Source organism: Poecilia reticulata, chromosome 9 (assembly GCF_904066995.2).
Source record: "Poecilia reticulata chromosome 9, P_reticulata-male-v2, whole genome shotgun sequence".
Lineage (NCBI taxonomy): Eukaryota > Metazoa > Chordata > Actinopteri > Cyprinodontiformes > Poeciliidae > Poecilia > Poecilia reticulata.
Window position 1 is genome coordinate 16,431,631 of NC_088838.1, and position 19,614 is coordinate 16,451,244.

Here is a 19,614-nt window from a genome sequence, read left to right on the forward strand (position 1 = left end):
TCTTAGTTAGTCTCTTTATTTTCTGATTATTCAAATATGCAGCTCTGTGAAACTTTAGAAGTAACCTCTTCAGGAACTTGCATGTTATTAAGAATAATTAAATGACTTCTGTGCAGGATGCTATCTGCAAACATCTGACAGTGAGACAAATACATCGTTGTTGTTTTTTTACATCTACACTGACAGTTGTGCGTTGTACGCGCAGCTCTTCTCTCAATATTTTCCCATCCAGCCCTGCTTGGATCCAATTAAAAACAACATAAAACCAATTCCTGTAATCTGGGAGGCTCCGATGCGAACCGATGATTTACTGCTAATCATCAAACGCAGCAGCGTGTTCAAGCGAAGGCTGAAAGGGTTAGTGCGTCAGCTGTGACACACATAAAGCAGCGGCTCTTCCCATGAATGCATATCAAGGTTGGGCTAAATCACTGACATGTGGCAGAGGATTGGAAACACATTATTTAAAACAATTGTTTTGTTTAGTTATTACTGTGCGAAAATTTGTTTTGTTATCCTCACTATGCGGCAGACAAAACAGTTTTGCACAATCCCCCAGTCGCTCCATATTTTGCGGTCTCGGATCCATCCCTGTGGGAATCTGACTCTGCTCGTTATGTCACTCGTCAACAACATCACTGGGCTGTTCCAGAGGAGGCTGGCAAAGTGGGATTCCCCTCGCAACATCACTGCTTTGGAAACTTAGGAAAATTACTTGACAGTTTAGAGGGAACAACACAGATTAATTAACACACAGCGCAAAATAAATGATTCTCTTGTGCTGACATTAACTTTCGGATATCAGCATATAGCTGCCAAATAGAAATTTTGCTACATTTGGCTAAAATTTCAAACCAACAGAATACAGTGCATTTGAAATCAGAATCAGATTACACTGATTTTAAGAGGTTATAGCTATTTGATCTTTAACTCCTGGTCATAAGAGTAATTACATACACTGATCGTGGGCTTGAGTTTTGGAAAATGAGAACATTTTAAGATACCTCTGAAGTTCACTTTATTGAGGTCAAAATAACCTTATGACAAATTTCAGTTTTTTTTTTTGTTTTTTTTTCAAAAGCTTTAATTTATCATGAAACTTCATTTTCCCACGCAGTTTTAAAATACAAACTGGCTCAAAAATACAAAGCACTGATCATTGTAACCAAATGTTTCCTCTAAAGGTGACAGCTTGGGTCAGAAGGTTGGAACTTGTAAATAATTGGTCTGGATCCAACAGGGAAAAGATCCCAAACACACAATGAACCGGGTTTGAAATAAAAAGGTCAACAATAGGTTTCTGGAATAGCCACGACTTCAACAAATTGTGACAAGGTCTAATTGTGGAGTGTGTTTATAACCCATGGCGAGAAAAGCAATCAATTTCAATAAACTCAACAAACTGACTTGCTAATCACGCAGCCAGAATTAAGCCAAAAGGTTCTTAACAGCGACAAAAACTATGTGATTTTTCTGCAGCTTTCTAAAGGACATTTGTCCAAAGGTTAGTGTATGCATGTTTACAGTTGAGCCCGTCTGTATAGTTGCAATTTTGTGAAGATTTTAAATAAACTAAATTCAAACTTGACTGCACAATTCAAGATTAAGTTTGTTGCATAATTTATCCACTCTAATAAAATAATAATCAAACCAGTTCAAAAGTGTTTTCAAATCCCAACATTATCAAAATAGTCATGATGATTAGGTGCAGAAAAACATAAAAAATTTAGAGTATCAAGCAAGTAGAGTACTGAACACAGTTCTCTCCTTGCTTGAGGACTCTTAATTAATGTTAGCGAAACCTGACTTTGTGTAAGAAGAAAAGTTCAAATAGGATTATTGTGAAAATGGGGAAATAATTATTATAAAATATAGACTAAGGAGTGTAAGCAGAACCACAACTGATGAATGTCTTTGAAAAAAATAGCCTCAAAGTCACGATAACCAGAACCGTTGATCCGGACAAGCACAATGTCTGACGACCAAGAGCCGAGTCAGACTTTAAAACAGTGAGAGAGAGATTTTAATTTTACTCACAGCTTCAGAAGAAGACAACTGTATACACTGGAGAAGCACAACATGCAGCTGAATGTAATAAGTTATTTTTTTCAACCTTTCTTTAGTTTGTGTTCTTACTCCATCTGGTGGACGGAATGAAATACCTGCATCGTCAGCAGTTTTCTCAGAAAATGTTGAGTATTTCCTTTACTGGCTCAGGGACTTTCTCTGTCTGTCTCTCCCCCTCATTCACTCATAAAGCAGATGAAGACAATGATCTATGGATGAGCTTCAACGAGTTTTAGTGGAGATCTCAGCGACAATTCATTGACATTTTGTGTGTTGGGAGATAAAACGTTAGGAGCCCACACTCTGGCGGTTTGTATGTGTGTTTTGTGCTTGGAAGTTTTATGTTTCTAATTTCTTGTGTCAGTGATAAACTATGTCAAAATATATGAATGGAAATATGTAATCAGTTCCATAATCAGTTGCTGGTCACTGACTCATCTGTCTCACAATTTAAAGCAAGAAGCAAGCAGATCTGAAGACAAATCAAATAAAAAATAATTACATTTAAACCAAAGACTTTTAGAAAATGATAGGGAACTAATAATTATTGCTGTAAATATTTAATCTTGTTATTCATTCATCTTGGTTTGGTTCAGTCAAAAGAAACTGAAAACAGATGCTCATGCTAACTACTAAGAAGTAAAAGCTAAAAGGGGGAAGCTTTATAACGGATGTTGACAGATGTTGATCATGTTTGATATGTGGAGGAAAAACAAAACATCAATCTTCTGTCGGGAACCTCCCTGCCGTTTCAGTCCAGTCCTATTTTTTCCATATTTCTGGAAAATGCCCTGTTGTTGCATATGTTGGTCCTTATTTTCTACAGTTATTGGTGACCATATTTCCTGTGTAACTACATAATAATAACGATACTGTGAATCTTTCAGTATCTCTTCCCAGTTGATACAATCAGATCATTTCCATGCCTTCAAACTCAAACTGTGGCTTACGAGAAAGAAGAAAATTATACTGTCGGCTGTTGCAGCACTAGTGATGGTCTTTTTTGTTTTTGTTAAATTAACAAATTGCCATTGTCTTTTTCTTACAACTTCAGTTATTCAGTCCAGTAAATGAAACCAAACAAGGTCGTTCACAGAATAAATTATTTATTTATCTTGCATTATATAGGATAGGATTTGGTATATTGGTCACAACCAAGTCACTCAACTCACACAGGAATTTTGCTCCAAATGTGGCACAGATAAAGACAAGATATAAAAGATTTCCGAAATTCTGGAATTTATTCTGAAGATGTACTTTTGTAATCTTCATCAACCCACTGCATTTAAACATATTTATGGAGTGTACTCCAAAATTTGGACTCATTTCACATTTATTTTAATTTCCACTTTGCCTGATGTTCTCCAAAATGGAACACTTATGTTAGTATTAAGTTTGATCTCAAGTTTTCCTGTCATTAGGTACTCTAACGAATCAGCTTCTTCATTGAAAAGATAACAAAAAATAAAGTTTTTGTCAATGATCCAACTCTGTCATAAAAAGCCCTTTTCTCCTCTGACCACAAGAGGGCAGTGTATCACTTTAATCTATGAAGACAGGGGGTGATCAGGCTAGTGTTCCTCAAGGTCAGCATTGTGCTTCACGTTTCAAAAGTTTGGGATGATTCTGGAGTTCACAAAACGCTCAACAAAGTCTCATAAATCTTCTCATCCCAAAGTCACAGTCGAGTGGAAGATCAGAGTGATGGGAATGTTTGTGAACAGCATAATACACAACTCCATCAGGTTGATATGTGATGGTAAATCTGTTGACTTAGATAACCGTGTACAAGTAGGTTTGCTAATTTATATTAAAGATAATCTCGTAAAGAGCTGATTAATCACTGACTAAAAAAAAAAAAAAAAAAGACAACAACATTCTGTTTATGATTTCCTTTCTTAATTCCAATTACATCAGCTGGAACTAAGGTTGCTCTTGGCAATACAAAGAAGACATCATTATTAATAAGGCCCTCACTGAAACACACACACACACACACACACGCACGGATACACACACAGAAGGGAGTGGAGACACCATGTCAGGGAATGGCAGAAACAAGCGTTGGTCTGTCTTCAGCTGGGGCTGCAGTGGTTGCACCATTTGCTCACATGCTGGCAGATGTGCGTGCACACACACACGCACACAGAGAAAGAGAGAGAGAAAGAGAGAGAGAGACCATCTCTGGACTCATCCACAAGAAAGAGATTTGAGCTGTGGAAGAGCTGAGTTTGCCGCACAGACTCGCACACACACACGCATACACCCTGAACGTCTCAGCCCCCATTGGTTGACGTCTCTCCACCCCACCGCCAGAGTCTCTGAGGGGTCTGCTGCAGCACTCTGCTCCAGGGTCCTGGAAACGCTGGAGTGAGCCTCTTTTCCCCCCCTCTTACTTCTATTTTTGGGCTGCATATAACGAAGGTCCTCAGTCTGCCTCATTTTCCACAGTTTTTCAGCGTACTGGTTCCCAGCATGCGCCGCCTGCCGCAGCCTCACAGCTCTTTGAGCAGACAGAAACAGCAGCGCGGCCTGCAGCTCACAGAGGCTATATGATACCGCTGAGACAACGAGAATCTGAGCAATAAGCCAGCGAGGAAGGACGCATAAATCGTGCCTCGGCTGAAGGGCCCAGGGGCAGCAGCCCAGTGCTCAGCCAGCCATGTAGGCTGCGGCCGCAGCTAAAAGAATTTGGGAAGGGCCCTTCCTGCAGCCCATCCCCCCCATTCAAAGAAACATGGTTTAACTGAGGTCCTCCGAAGCAGAGGAGGTTTCAGAACATCTTCAAATCTGAGCCACTGTGTTACACTTATAAAATCTTTCCAGACTCTTTAGGGACAGAATTTGATTTGGGGGCCCTCCAGTTACCTTGAAGCTCAACTAAATCTCCTTTATATAATCCATATTTAAACATGATGCTTCACACATTTAATGTGACATTATATTTAGTTTATCACTGGTTTATTAAAGTGTAACTAGTCCCCATCTGAAAGCGAAACCCCACCCCTGGCAAACATTGAAAAATTCCAACAAAATGGGCGGAGCCAAAGGACACAGCAGGGCGTTTTGAGGAGGGAGTGAATGGCACTGCGATCAGTACGAAATAAGTGATGTTGTCAACCTATCCACTTTGTGACTCTTCTTTTTTTTTTTGTATTGTTGGGGACTTTTATGGTGACAATGCTCTGCAGCTTGGCAGCAGGCAGCCTGTCTGTCCTGAGCGAACAGCAACAACAGCCGTTAGCCGCCACTAGCTTCTCCTGCTTCCCCAGCACTGCAGCCAGTCTCATCAGTTATCAGTTCAAAGCCATACTTACAAAAATACTCAGAGTCAAGGAGACACTTTCAGATTTGTAAAGCTAAGGTTATCAACATACCTGTCAAGTTTTAGATTCAGAGTGGGGAGCGGGCTGCTTATTGGAGTTGCCTCTTGGTCCACCTATGACTCTTGCTACATTGTTAAATCTATGTTTTGGGTCATGTCTTTCCTGTATGGATGGAGATCTTCCTAGAGATATGCTAGTTCCTATAATCTACCAATATTCCACTGTAACTAAATGTGGTTACTCCAAATAAAATGATGTATAACAAAGTCATTTGGATTAGAATAACAATGAACCTAAAATGGATGTTACAGAAAGTATAAAAAAAAAATGTCTGTGAATAAAATTATGCGTACATACTATTTTTAAAAAAAAATCATTTTATTTTTAATCTTTATATGAAGCAAGTGCTTCAAACCAAACCACCCCACTTCCTGATTTTCTGTTTTTATTTTTTGCATGTTTGTCACACTTATGTGTTTCGAACATCAAACCCATTTAAAAATTAGTCAAAGAAAAAACAAATAAACACAAAATTCTGGTTTCAAATAAAGATGTTTGTTACTACGGGAGAAAAAATAACAGACCTACATGGCCCTTTGTGAAAAAGTGATTGCCTCCCAGCCTCCTGCTGTTCAGACATAATTTAACTCTGCTTTATCACACCTGAGTTCACATGTGGAGCCACACCCAAGCCTCAGCACTGCCACACCTGTTCTCAATCAAGACATCACTTAAATAAGACCTGCCTGACAAAGTGAAGTACACCAAATCATCCTCAAAACCTAATCGTCATGCTGAAATGCAATAAAATAAAATAAGAAAAATCAGGAAGAAATGAGAAAGAAAGTAATTGAGATCTCTCAATCTGGAAAGGACTACGAAGCCAATCCTAAAGCTTTGGGTCTCCAGTGAACCATAGTGAGAACTGTTACCCACAAATGACAAAAACATGGAACAATAGTGGCTGGCTGGCCAAAATAACCCCCAGAGTACAGAGATGACTCATCTATGAGGTCACTAAAGACCCCACAACAACATCCAAGGAACTGAAGGCCTCACTTGAGGTCAATGATATAGTCTCCATTATAAGAGACTAGGCAAAAATGAAGCAGAACTTCAAGACAAAAACAACTTCTGAATTAAAAGAACATTAAGGCTTGCCTCAATTTTTCCAGAACACTTCTTGATGAACCCCAAGACGTTTAGAAAAACATCTTGTGGTCTGACGGGACAAAACATTCAACTTTTTACATCTGGCGTAAAAAGTAACACCGCATTTCAGAAAATGAACATCATGTGTCCTCGAGCTGAAACAAACTAGGATTCTGCAGCAGAACAATGATCCAAAACACACCAGTAATTTCACTTCTGAATGCCTGAATAAAAGCAAAATGAAGACTTTGGAATGGCCTAGTCTAAGTCTCAGCTGAATCCTATTGAGATGCTGTGGCATGACCTCATGCTAAAGAAAACCTTCCAATATGACTGAATTAAAACATTTCTACAAAGGTGAGTGAGCCAAGATTCCCCCACAGCTGGGAAAGGCTCCTTGCAAGTCACAGCAAACACTTTATTGCATTTGGTGCTGCTGAGGGCGGCTCAACCAGTTATTAGGTTATGGGGCAATCACTTTTTTCAAACAGGGCCATGTAGGTTTTGTTTTGCTTCCCCCGCACCCCCCTCCCTTAGTAATAAACATCTTTGTATAAAAACTTCACTTTGTTTACTTGTGTAAACACAAAGTGACTAATATCTAAATTAGCCTGATGTTTTGAAACACTTCCAAGTGGAGATATTATGCTTTTTAGTCCTTACTTTTCTCATGTAGGTTAGTCACTTATGGTCTATATAAAGTAGAACTGAAATGCTTCAGACTGAATTCCTCAGTATTGTAGCTCTACAGACCAATCGTTTTCACCGATTCTGAGGCGCGTTTCAGAACGACTGGTTTTGCTTTTCAAATGTCAATGAGACGTTACACTCCACTTCGCTCAGCCATTTTTGTAGTTTGATAGCAACAATACAATTATCTACCAGCAGAGAAACTTTTTACGCCTAAGCTCATTACAGATGTCAATAGCGGAAGACTTGTCCATCCAACCTTACATGATGGAGCCAGAGTCTGACCCAGAGCAGGAAGATAAAGGCAACGAAACTGCAGAACCACGCCTTCAAATGAATGCATCGCAGTGTTGTTATTACACCCTCACTATCCATGCCAACTACATACAGTAAGAGGCGTAGTTTAGCTATAGCGTCCATGCTTGTCAGATACCTGTTAAAATATTAATGCTACCACAATATGAATGAGGCAAACAAAATCTTGACATAATTAAGGAGTTAGCCAATGGGAGATTCAAGAACGTTAATTAATACAGTTGGATTATGTGTTCCCCCCAAGACAAAAATTGCAAAAACAAAGCCAAATAGTTGTGTTAAAAACATGCAGAACAGTTATATCCTCAAGGAGGCAGCTAAAAGCTAGCACACAGCGCTAACAGAAACAGAAGACTCAATTCTACTATCAAACTAATGGTCAGGATGTTATTATCAACATGCAAAATTCATGTCTAAACTAAGCATTGTTGTCATTTTAGCATCATTAGCAGCTTACTACTTTGCTGTGTTCCCTGTTTCTATAGAGAGAAGGAACTGACTCTAAATCAAACAAAGTCTTTCATAAAATCCCTCTTGATATTGGCAGAGGTTGCTGAAGCACTTGTCCTTAAATGAAAAAGAGAAAACAAAAAATTAACCAGACACTTCGAAGAGGCACTGATGCCGGGAGCGATGTAAGAAATAGTGTGCGTTAATACACATTAGAAGCAAACATTTTGACATGTCTACATGAAACTTTGGCATAACTGAACTTGGACTACAAAATTGTTGTAAGAAACAAAAATGGCAGATTCACAAAACTGATTAGTCGGAAATCGTGACCCGGTTTCGCAGTTCCACAGCAAATAGACAAAAAAAATTACAGGAAAAATGAATAGACTGAAAGATATAACCTAAAAAGAATAAAAATACATCTACATGGCAGCGGGAGAGAATAAATTGACATTCTCAATGTACACAAAAAATGTATTTAAGGGCTACAAAAAAGTGATATATATATGTGTGTGTGTGTATATATGTGTATATATATATGTGTGTGTATATATATGTATATATATGTGTGTATATATATATATATATATATATATATGTATATGTGTGTGTATGTGTGTGTGTGTAGGGGGCACCAAACTGACTGTAGCCCAGGGCTTTACATCTTCGTAGATTCAGCCCTGAATGTTGTCTTGCTACATTAGTGTTGCTCTAAAACTAGCAAAGTAAGAAACAAATATAATCTACAAAGTAAAGAAGTAAAGAAGATGTTTCGGTAGTTACTTTTTGTGTTGCATTAAAATAACAATAAATAACTAACATTATAAGAACTGCAATGATTAATATAATATATTGATATTGCAACAGTCGGAATAATCACTGCTTTTCTGTTAGGCATAAAACTAACTAGTACATGTTAATCATTTCTGTTGAGCATGTTTTCAACAAAGTCATCACACAGTAAAAACCTCAAACTGACTCATGCCCCGGTGCAGAAGAAAACAGTAATGGCTAAAACATTTGAGTCTCTCAAGTTCTGTTTCTCCCCCAGAAAATGTAACCAAGAGTGTTGCCCATAAATAACCATGATATCTATTGGTCAGCAGACACAAACTGCAGGGGTAATCCTCACTTCTGAAGTTAAACACTATTCTTCCCACATTCATAAATTAGAGGGAGGTTCCTAATTCTACAATAGCCTATAGGGCTTCAGATTCATGTGGAAACCTGTCAGAGGGAGGAAGCATGTTTATGAATGAACATAGTGCTCCTCTGCCCGAGTTCAGGGAGAAGTCCTTTAAGTAAAGGGATGAGTAAGGGGAGGTGTGCTTGGTGTGGGGAAACGGCACCTGCTGCACTTTCATCACATGTGCACTTTTTGTACGTTTTGTTGCAATGAATGCCAAAAAAAGCATTCATTTAATAAACTTTAATGCAACAAATGCTGGAGTGGCACTAAGATCTGTGTCTGTTTGTCACATCTGCTTGCTTGTAAAGTTTTTGTCACTTGCGATGCAACTACACATAATGTATTTGTTTTTTGATCATGTCTATTATAAACAGTGCTTTCTGCATAAATTGGTATACGGCTTATTGATGGCGGTGAATGCCAGCGGGCATTAGAACAGCGAGCGGCCATCTGCCAGCCTAACGAACTAGCAACCCCACCAGCTGCAGTCGCAAAACGCCCTACAAAGCAGGACATGCATGCAGCTTCTGACGTCTGCGGCCACACTGCGCTACAAAGCCCAGAAAAACCCAGGAGCGGAAACAATGAGAACCGAGCTTATAGGCGCCGCATAGGTCCGCAAATTGCAAGTTTTTTAAGAACAGGCTGCTGTTAAGAGCGCATCAGTTCATTTCGGGTGAGCGGTTCGAGAGATTATTCATTTTTTCACGCTGAAAAAAACCCCCACATACATAAAAAAGACTCATGCAGGGGCACTTTAATACCCCGACATGGCGACGGCAAGAAAAGGGAGAGAGCTTTTTACTATTTTGGAAACTAGCGCGGACACAGAAAGTAGCACGGAGTGCGACAGCCAAGACGCCCCGCTTAATCTTTCGGCCGATGTGAAGTGGTTTGAAATTCCCAACAGAAAGCCGGACTCGGACGAGGAGGAAGACGAGGAGACGCGGGAGGCGGCGGAGGACGGCGAGGGAGAGAATGGAGTGACGAGCACGGCAGCCGCGGCGGAGACTGCGGACGCGGCCAGCCTGATCGCGGGAGGAGGCTGCAACATTATTCTGGTCACCGGCAGCAACGGGATCAAGCACGACGATGAGGACTACGCGGAGGACTGCTATTATTCCACCTCCACTAACTGCTCCGACACCAACTCTAACGATTCGGATATTGATTTCTCCGATCTGGAAGAGGAGGAGGAGCGCAGGAGCTTTTTCGGCTTTGAGGAGGACCTGGAGGAGGACTGCACGTCTCCAGACTTCTGGGGCGAACCGGACCAGGTGATCGCGATCGAACCGTTCTCCGCCGCCAGTGGCCCTCAGCACTCGCTCGGGGACGAAGCTGACACCCGTGACTATTTCCGGATACTCTTCCCAGATTCTCTTTTTGAACACATGGTAGAACAAACAAACAATTACGCCCTCTATCGGCAGAGAAGGAGTGGGAAATCAGACCCCCACTGGCACCCCACTGATGTTAGAGAGATGAAAGCTTATGTGGGTCTGAATATTCTGATGGGCATCAATCAGCTTCCAGACACTGGCATGTACTGGGCCAGTGACATTTTTATTGGGAATGCAGGTTTTAAAAAAACTATGACAGCCAGACGCTTTGAGAAACTCACCCAGTATCTCCAGCTTTGTGACCGGGACTCTGAGCCTGTGCGTGGGGAGCGTGGATATGACGGCCTTTTTAAGATCAGGCCTCTCCTGGATGTGGTGGAGAACACAATGTGGGATGCATACTCGCCCAACCGCTGCTTGACCGTAGATAAGTGCGCCATTGCCACAAAGAGGCGCTTCTCTCCCACCCAGTACATGTCCTCCAAGCCCCTGAGGAAGGGGCTGACAGTATGGATGCTGTGCGACTCCCGCTCAGGCTACTGCCACAGGACGAAAATCTATGTAGGTAAGCCCAGCGATGATGAGGCAGCGGCCTCTTTGGGTTACAGGGTGGTGAGCTCTCTAGTGCGAGGTCTGGAGGGTCAGTACCACCATGTGTTCATGGACAGCTTTTTCACCTCTGTGCCCCTCCTCCAGAGACTGCTGAGGGATGGACTGTACGCCTGCGGGCCCACTCAGGCCGGACGAAAAGGCTACCCAGAAGTCCTCCGCCCTCGTAACGTGGGAAAGCTGTGTCAAGGAGAATTCTACCAGTGCCAGCGTGGCAACCTGGTTGCCACGGTGACCCGGGATATCAAGATGGTTAGCTGCCTCTCCACCAACTCCACACCTGGGATTGTGGGAATCAGTCCCGGCCGTCAGCATCTGGACACAGACGGAGAGGGGGAGAGCGACAGCCTGGATGGTTCCAGTTTCTCCTTCGGCGTGCCCCGACCCCTGCCACTGCTGCTGTACCAGGAGAACATGAGGGGGGTGGACCTGTGTGACCAGCTGAGGGAATGCTACCAGGTCGGAAGGCCATGCAAGAAGTGGTGGCGCTATTTCTTGTGGTTTTATGTGAATCTGTGCATCGTCAACGCCTATGTAATACTTAGGGAGAGCCGTGGGGGCACACCGCCAGCGGGCTTCAACGGGAAGCAGTTCACCCAGCGCCACTTCCGCGTACGGCTGGCACAGCAGCTGATTGGAGACTACCAGGGGGCGAGGGGCATGGAGCGAGCGGCACGCAAGAGGCACGCGGACTCGCCCATAGAGTATGGACATCGGCTGGAACGCATGTCGGAGCGCTCTCGGCGATGCAGGAACTGCACAAACAAGGGGCTGCGACATGAAAGTGTGTTTGGCTGCAAGATATGCAACGTCCACCTGTGCAGGGGTGGCTGCTTCTCTGAGTTTCATAAATAATTCTGAACTGACTTTTTTTTTTTTTTTACAATTCTGTAATCAAACAACTCCTGTTAATGTTTTTTTTTTTTAACCATAAAAAAATTTAATTCCAAAGGTTACCACTACAAGTGCACAGTATAGCAACACACTTTATGTAGAGATAGTTTTAGGTTAGAGGTATTATTGCACGAATAATAGAGAAAATAATTAAAAAAGCTGTAGATTCTTTTAAATAGTTGAATGTTTTTGGCATCTTGCCTTCTGTAACACTGACAAAATTGCCTTGTATCTCTTTTTATACATTTAAATATTGTAAACATTTTATATGGAAAAAAAAACAAAACAAGAAAGCAAATGTTTCTGCACTCATAATAGATCACAAAATGTTTACGATGGGAAGTTTATCTTTCTCTTTTTTCCAAAATAAAGACTTCATTATGATGAACGTAATCTCAATTTTTGTAGTTTTAGGTATTGCCAGCATGCCTAAAACCAGCAAGGTTAATGAGCAAACAAGATTAGACCCTGAATCAGCTCTTTAATAAATATTCTTAAATACTTTTCGGTCGGGACCTTTAAGGGGACACAGCTTGGAGCAATTAGAGGGTAGAAAAAGCCCCTCAGTCTTTCCAGCCAATGGACTAAGAGATTCAGTTTCTCCTTCCAACAGCAGCCATCTGTGGCCCATTTACAACATATCCAAACTTGTGGTACTTGTCACTGACAAAACTGTGGAAAGGAATAAACACTGTGTTTTTGATACAATAATCTTTGATGGGCACATTAGAGGAAGCACACAGGGTAATGACATTTTAAGTTTGTACATAGTTATTTAAGCAAGCACGGGTCGGATCAGAGCTGCTTGATCGGGCCGTAGCCATCGAGAGAGTTTAGTTGAAGATTTTGAACGCCTTTCAAGAAGAGCTCGTGAATTTATTCTCCTCCAGGCTGCATGTAGGCAGAGATAGGCCACTTCAGCAGGGCAGACTACCCGTCTCCAGCGTGCCTCCGTCTGAGGTCTCTCTCCTTCTTTAGCTGTCTATCTCTTTATCTCTCTCTCTCTCTCTCTCTCTCTCCAGGCTCTACTGTGCCATCCCACACACACAAACACACACACACACACACACACACGCAGTCACGCACGCATATCACACAGAGGAACACACATCCTCCCCTCCCTTCCCCTTCACTCTGCTCTCCTGCACTCTCTCTCAGCCGTTCCCCAGCTGGGAGAGGGTTAGTCAACTGGACGCCCATCCCGCTGATCTGCGGGAGCCCCCGTGGGGAGTTGCCATGGCAACCGTGGCCGATGAAGACAGGGAGTCGCCGGCAGGCCCACATGGTTGTCATGGCGCTCGTTCTGGCTACGGCAATGGGAGGTGCCAGAGGCCACACCTCCGTGCTCAGCTCTCCAAAAGTACAGAGGGCTGTGGTATGGCGGTGTGTAGTTGCTGCGTGTGTGTTTGTGTGTGTTATAGGAGCTGGCTGGCTCGTAGCCTGCACACCCTGCACAGAGCCAGAATGGTTACCAGGCAGGCTCGACTACAAGCACAGTCAAGACTACGGCCACTGCCAAATCTAAGCCAGAGTAATTTTCTAGAGACGTCTTCATGCAGGTGTTGCTGGGGATTAGATGAATCTATCTCAATGTGTCCCTCATAATACCCAATCAACATCCCCTGCACAAAGACGGATGAGGCAGATTAAGCTACATTTGGGCTATTTATGGTGCAAGTCAAAGGCTTCGATGCTCAAACACACTCAGTTGAGCTGTATGCGACCAAACTTTTAAATTCTAACAGCAAAACATGTTTATTCCAACAAAACATGTGAGTGCAGTGTTTCCTTTCTATTAGTTTTGTGTGAATCATGGAGTTCTGTCTTGAGCTGACTCCTTCTGTTTCCTGGATGCACTTTTCCTGGAGGAACCTCGACCATGAAATGTGCAGTGCTTTCTGTCTCTGGTCCAGGAAGATCTCAGAGTCTATGTCAAGAACATGAGCCTGGTTTCACTTACATGTTCTGTCAAATCATAAATGTATCTTTGAGGAACTCTTTCTTCTGTTGCAATATGAATGCTTAGGCAAGGATGATCCTGAAAAAGCTTTACCATCTAAATCTAATCCTAATTTTAGTTTTTTGACTCATATTCTGTATAGAGTTTAACACTGGCATATTTAGTAACAAAAACTAGCCTATTCTGACCCATATGGTTTAATTTGAAGGCTAAAAATTTATCAAACATTTCTATTTTTAATTATAAAAATGAAAAAGAAAATAATGTATAATTTTTTTTATCCTTGTTTCACTCAGGTGTCCTTGAACACACCGACATGTGTTCAAACACACATTAGCAGGACTTTGGAGAACTTGACTGAGGAGATAATACATCCATCCATTTTCTCACACTCTTGTCCCCAGTGGGGTCAGGAGGGGTGATGGTGGCTATCTGCAGCGAGACATTTCAGGTGAGAGGCGGGATACACCCTGGACAGGTCACCAGTCCATCGCAGGAGGAGATAATTCATCCATTTGATTTAGGTGTATTGGACCAAGAACACATCCCTGCAGGACGCTGGACATTGAGGACTGGAATTAGAGATTCCTACTTTAGAGAATTTGTGGTTCACACCAGTTCTGTCAGGAGGAATGGATCAGACTTCCAGCAAACTACTGTAACAGCCTTATGGAAGAAAACACAAAACATTTGGCCCAAGACCACGTACTGAGGGGATCTATTTCCTCTGATTACTATGGAATTTAGGAAATGGAAACAATTTTAATAAGTCTGACTGACCTTAAACAAGAGAAGTTTGGTCTGACTTAACTTCAGACAGATAAAAACAAATGTGTACATCTTTTTTTCAGTGAATGTACACTTCTATTGTCTAACCAGATACATATACATGTGAAAAACGTAACCTTGTCATTTACACTGGTGATATGAGTGACAGATCACGTAATTCATAGTTAGATGAACTTAATAATTTCAGCTCTGGGTGTATTTGTCTATATGCCTCCAGGTCATTTCATAACAGCGGTTTCTATTTCATCTTCTGTTTCTGTAGAGGTACTAACTGTATGTGCTGTAGAATAATGTCATGTTGCATTGAGTTTCTAGATAAAAAGTTAGTTTAAGTTAAATGGACACTTTCATGTGTACACCAAACTGATCAAGTGGATTATTTTCCTAAAATGTCCCTTTGCCAAACCTTTCAGATTTTATGATAGGGCAGCTGTGGGTCAGTAGGAAGATACAAGATGACTATCTTGTAGGCAGAAATTGGGGTTCACTTCCAGCCTCTTTTACTGCTTTAAAGAGCCCATAAGCACGGCAATTAACTCCAATTTGGCTCCCAATCAGTGTCTGAAATTGGATGCTGTGTAAAAGTGTTATAGTTGGTCCATATGAAGCGAACAGGACATGTAAGTTCAAACCATTTCACAAGAAACTATTGGATCTCAATTGCATATTATTCATTTTAATTGTCCTGCTCAGAGGTGAACCTCTGCTTTAGTCTCAAGTCATTTGCATCATCTAACTGATTTTCCTATTGTCTCGTATTTAGCTCCATCCATCGCCTCATCAACTCTGACCAGCTTCAATATCCCAGCTGACGAAGAGCATCCCATCTGCGTGACTCTCCCAACACAATGTTTCTTTATTTAGGCCACAAAAAAAAAAGGTTGACACAACCAAAACATCTCTGATAGCACCATTTTGCTGTGCACCCTATATGGCTTGTGGCAAGTCTTAAATAGGATTTCTCGTACCTTCCTTTCAACAATTGTTTTCTTATCGTCACATTTGTATAAAGTGCACATTTGTCCTTTAAATTTCACAGATTCTACGTGAGATTTGGAGATTAATTTCTCCAGAAGTCTATCCTCGACTCCTCTGTCAAAAGAAATCCCAGTGAAGCATATTGATACAGAAATATGTTCCAAATATATCTAGAAATATTTATGAATACTTTTGCATTGGAGGCATTGGACCTACTCCAATCTTATACATGATCAAATTAATTAGTTAAATAGTTAAATGTTTCTTTTCAAAAATCATACATTTTGGTTATTTGGATACGTTATCCCCAAATTGTTTTTCAATCGGGATCAGATTTTTCTGCACGTTTTCCTCTTTGAAAATGTGATATTTGGTTTTTGACCTAAGTAAAACAGGACTATTTGACATATTTTACCCAAGTGTGTATTTTTGATGTTTAATGTGGGATATACCAGTGATTTATTATAACATATTTCGAAACAACAAAACAGCTCTAGATTTCCAACAAAACCATTTAAGTTAAACGTGCTACCATTACTTTACTATGGCTGACATCTCCATCTAGTGGACATGCACATATAGTGTTGAACAGCATTTCAGGTTTAGACAGCAACAGAAATCATTCTTGTGAGTAATGTAAATGCATTACAAAAATATCAACAGCTATGTGCATAGCCATAAACCCTGCATTACAACCTCAGAGTAATGTACGTACACCCTTTTTGTTCTTGCTCTTTCAATCAGGGAGTTTTCTAAACCAGATGGATCTTTTTGGTTTTTGTTGAAGAGGTTTTGGCGAACCCTGGAGGATGACCAGAGGAAGTTTAATTTCTGCATCTCTCAGCAAAGGGACACCAAGAGTGATCTGTAAAGGACAGAATAATAAAAATAAAATATTGTTATCTTATGAACCCAGGAAAAATGACAACACGTGGATAACTGACCTATTTAACACTAGCGCATGCCTCAGTGAGCAATTGCATTCTGAGAGCTCACATGCAAATCTATTTGAGTGGATGGCAAGATGGAACAGGTTGAGCTGTAATACGAAACGCCTCCCTCGATGAGCCATGAGGCTTCTAACCCCTCCTCCTCCTCGCTGTCTTTCCCATCATGCAGTCAGTTTCTGGAGCTCTTTTCATGATTCGATTCAAGCACTCAAAAACGTTTAGTTTGCGAAATAAATGAAAACGTCAAGCAACAGTATTGATTTCTGAAAACAGTAGCCCTCTTATTTCTTGTATAGTTCTAAAATTCCATAATAATATTAATCAACGCTCGTGTGAGACAGCTGCCTGAATTCATTATGTAACAACCATAAATACCTTGATTCTGTACTCCAGATTCATCATGCTGCAGTTGAAGAAGGTAGCAGGAAGGTGTGGAGGGATGATCAATACTTTGGTTGCAGTGTGAATGCTCTCAGCTGGAACAGCGTCTCCTATCCCGAACAAGATGTCCTTTGTTTGCACTTTCTTCTTTGAATGGGCCACAAAGGTTAGCTTCTCACAAAGGTAGAACTTTGGCGTTACAGAGTGTGCAGAGGCATTGAGTACCTCCACAAAGACTCCCATTGCCTCTCCTACAGTTTTACATTCAAACAGATGTAAAAAAAAAAAAAGAAACATTTTAGAAATAGAAAATGAAGGAATATATTTCTGAAGATCAGTGAGTTTTGATCATGTTAATGTCTAGCTCAGTTAATATATATTTCTGAGGACATCATAAAGTTCAAGTAATGCGTACACAAAGAAATCAGCATAAGTAAATCTGGGGAATTAAATGTGGAATTAAATTTGAAAAGAAAAAAAAGCAATTAAAATAACTTGAATAAATCTTTTTAGTACAACAGATCTTGAAAATAATGGGAAGTGGGCTCTTGTGAGTTTCCTGAGGCTTAGTCCTTGCCAAAGATTTTTTTTTTTTTAATTGAATTTCAGTCAGGCACTTTTCTCAGTTCATTCTTCCTTCAAAAATATGAACTTTACAAGTGCTGTGCATAAAAGAAAGCCCCACACCATAGTGATTTTACCTCCTAGAATCCCTCTTGGCGTGCTGCTTTGTGGGTAACGTGAAATGCCATTTCCTATACGTGTGTGCAGTGAAACTGAAAGAGTTAAATTTTAATCTCATCAATATGTTCTGTTCTTCCTTTGTTTCACTGGGTTTTCTAAATGCTCTGTGTCGACGTTTGAACTGCCATTGTGCTTTTTCTTCAGCAGTGAAGTCTTGAGTGCTTATCAAGCACACAGATAATGGTGCTCAATTAGTTGTAATTGAGCACCATTACCTCAATTAATGGTGGTAATGCTGCTCAATTACCACCATTTATAATGTTCAGACAATTTGACAGACAATAAGTCTGTCAAATTGTCTGACAATTTACTTGTGAACATTGTAAGATGCTTATTATATCATACCTTGGAGCAAACTATTTAACTACTGATGGTTTCCAAACACTCACAAATTTAACTGGTTCTCTTCCTTTCCTTTCTCTTTTCCAGCCTTTTCTTGTTAAGTTGTTCAGTGTTCATTTGTTTTGATTTCTTTGTAAGTGTGGATACTTACTTTCCCCAATGCCTGTGTGAAATCTATTTACCTTGCTTTAAGCCCATTTTTTCAGAGGTCACATTCATAGTAACCTTCCCAGAGCCACAAAATGAAATCCTGGTTGCATGCTGTTGCTCCTATCAAATCAACACAAACGCGTTCAGAGAAAATAATCTCAGACTTTCAGATGAAGTGGAAAACAAGGAAATCAAAAATAATTTCTCACCTTCAGCCCAATGATTATCATTTCTGATTTGGAGGCAAAAGGAAACTCAGAGCTGGTTAGAAAGGGAAACTCCGTCTTGGTTTTGTGTACAAGCCAAATTGATTGAGTCAAATGAGCTCGCAAACTATATGTGATCTCAGCACATTTGCCTCTATAAGATGAGGGCATGTCTCTGTAAGGGTGGAACCCAAAGATAACATTATTTTTTAATCCAAGTTTTTATTTGCAGCTGAAAGTCAGTTTATATCTGGGAATAACTCATACCTGCTTGGAATCACAAAGCTGAATGGGAAAACATTAATCCCAGCACCCATGATTTCTGAACCTTAAAAGAGAAAAAATGTTACACTAAATGGGAATTCACCAAATTATTTTAACAGAAAAAGAAAAATCTCAGAAAATAAATTACAAAACGTACTTACCATCTCCCTTGTTTTTGTCCTGAAGAATTATATGCTCAAAATAGAAGTATTTCTTCTTGTTGCTGCGAACGATGGAGTTTTGTCCTTCCTGTTCGTACCAAGTCACCTTAGCCTTCCCCTTAGCTCGGACCAGAAAGCTCTGCACTTTGATCTCCTTGGTGGTTACCACGGTTACTTTTCCAGAAAGAACGTCCCCTGGGGAGTAGGTGCCTTGGTCCTTCACTCTGTCATACTCCACTGAGAAATGCTTCACAGTCATGATAGGACGACATCAAACAGTCGATGCAAAGCCCTGTGATAAAATATCTATGCGCTTAAATACGTTCTCCCTGACAGCTAAAACCGAGTTAAAATTAGGATGATGACCTCTCTTTGATAAATAGGGATGCTGGCGATACTGGAACAGTGGACTGCAGTGCAGAACGGGTAACTGTGTCAGAACAGATCACGTAATCAATCCTGCAGGTGTCCTTTTCACAGAGGTAACTCTAGCCAGGATGGCGACGGCTGCATCAGTTTAAGTGAATATGCAAAGGGACGATGTTTTGCATGTGTGCAAGTTCATCTTTGTCCTAGCAAGAATCAGTTGGTACAAAGAATCAGTCAGTCAATAGTAAATCACTTTATCTATTCTGTAGTTATTGTAAACAAAAG

General features: G+C 40.8%; 2 protein-coding genes across 2 annotated transcripts in view; one reads left to right on the top strand and one right to left on the bottom strand.

Annotated features, from left to right (window-relative positions):
• The window catches only part of LOC145552788 (uncharacterized), a 176,204-nt gene that overhangs the window by 19,203 nt on the left and 137,387 nt on the right, over positions 1 to 19,614 (top strand). The gene's annotated exons all lie outside the window — the stretch shown is intronic.
• LOC103470436 (arrestin domain-containing protein 3-like) lies at positions 16,185 to 19,540 on the bottom strand. Its single transcript, XM_008418876.3, has 6 exons — positions 18,961 to 19,540; positions 18,803 to 18,863; positions 18,539 to 18,710; positions 18,362 to 18,449; positions 17,088 to 17,344; positions 16,185 to 16,627 (listed from the first exon to the last, which is right to left on the bottom strand). Exons 1-6 carry the CDS (start codon positions 19,217 to 19,219, stop codon positions 16,499 to 16,501), a joined length of 966 nt encoding a protein of 321 aa, XP_008417098.1. The 5' UTR covers positions 19,220 to 19,540; the 3' UTR covers positions 16,185 to 16,498.

Coding starts and splice junctions, on each gene's coding strand:
- LOC103470436 (XM_008418876.3), bottom strand. CDS start 19,219: ATGACTGTGAAGCATTTCTCAGTGGAGTATGACAGAGTGAAGGACCAA. Junction 18,864..18,960: donor GGACAAAAACAAGGGAGATG/GTAAGTACGTTT, acceptor TTCTCTTTTAAG/GTTCAGAAATCATGGGTGCT. Junction 18,450..18,538: donor TGATAATCATTGGGCTGAAG/GTGAGAAATTAT, acceptor TTGATTTGATAG/GAGCAACAGCATGCAACCAG.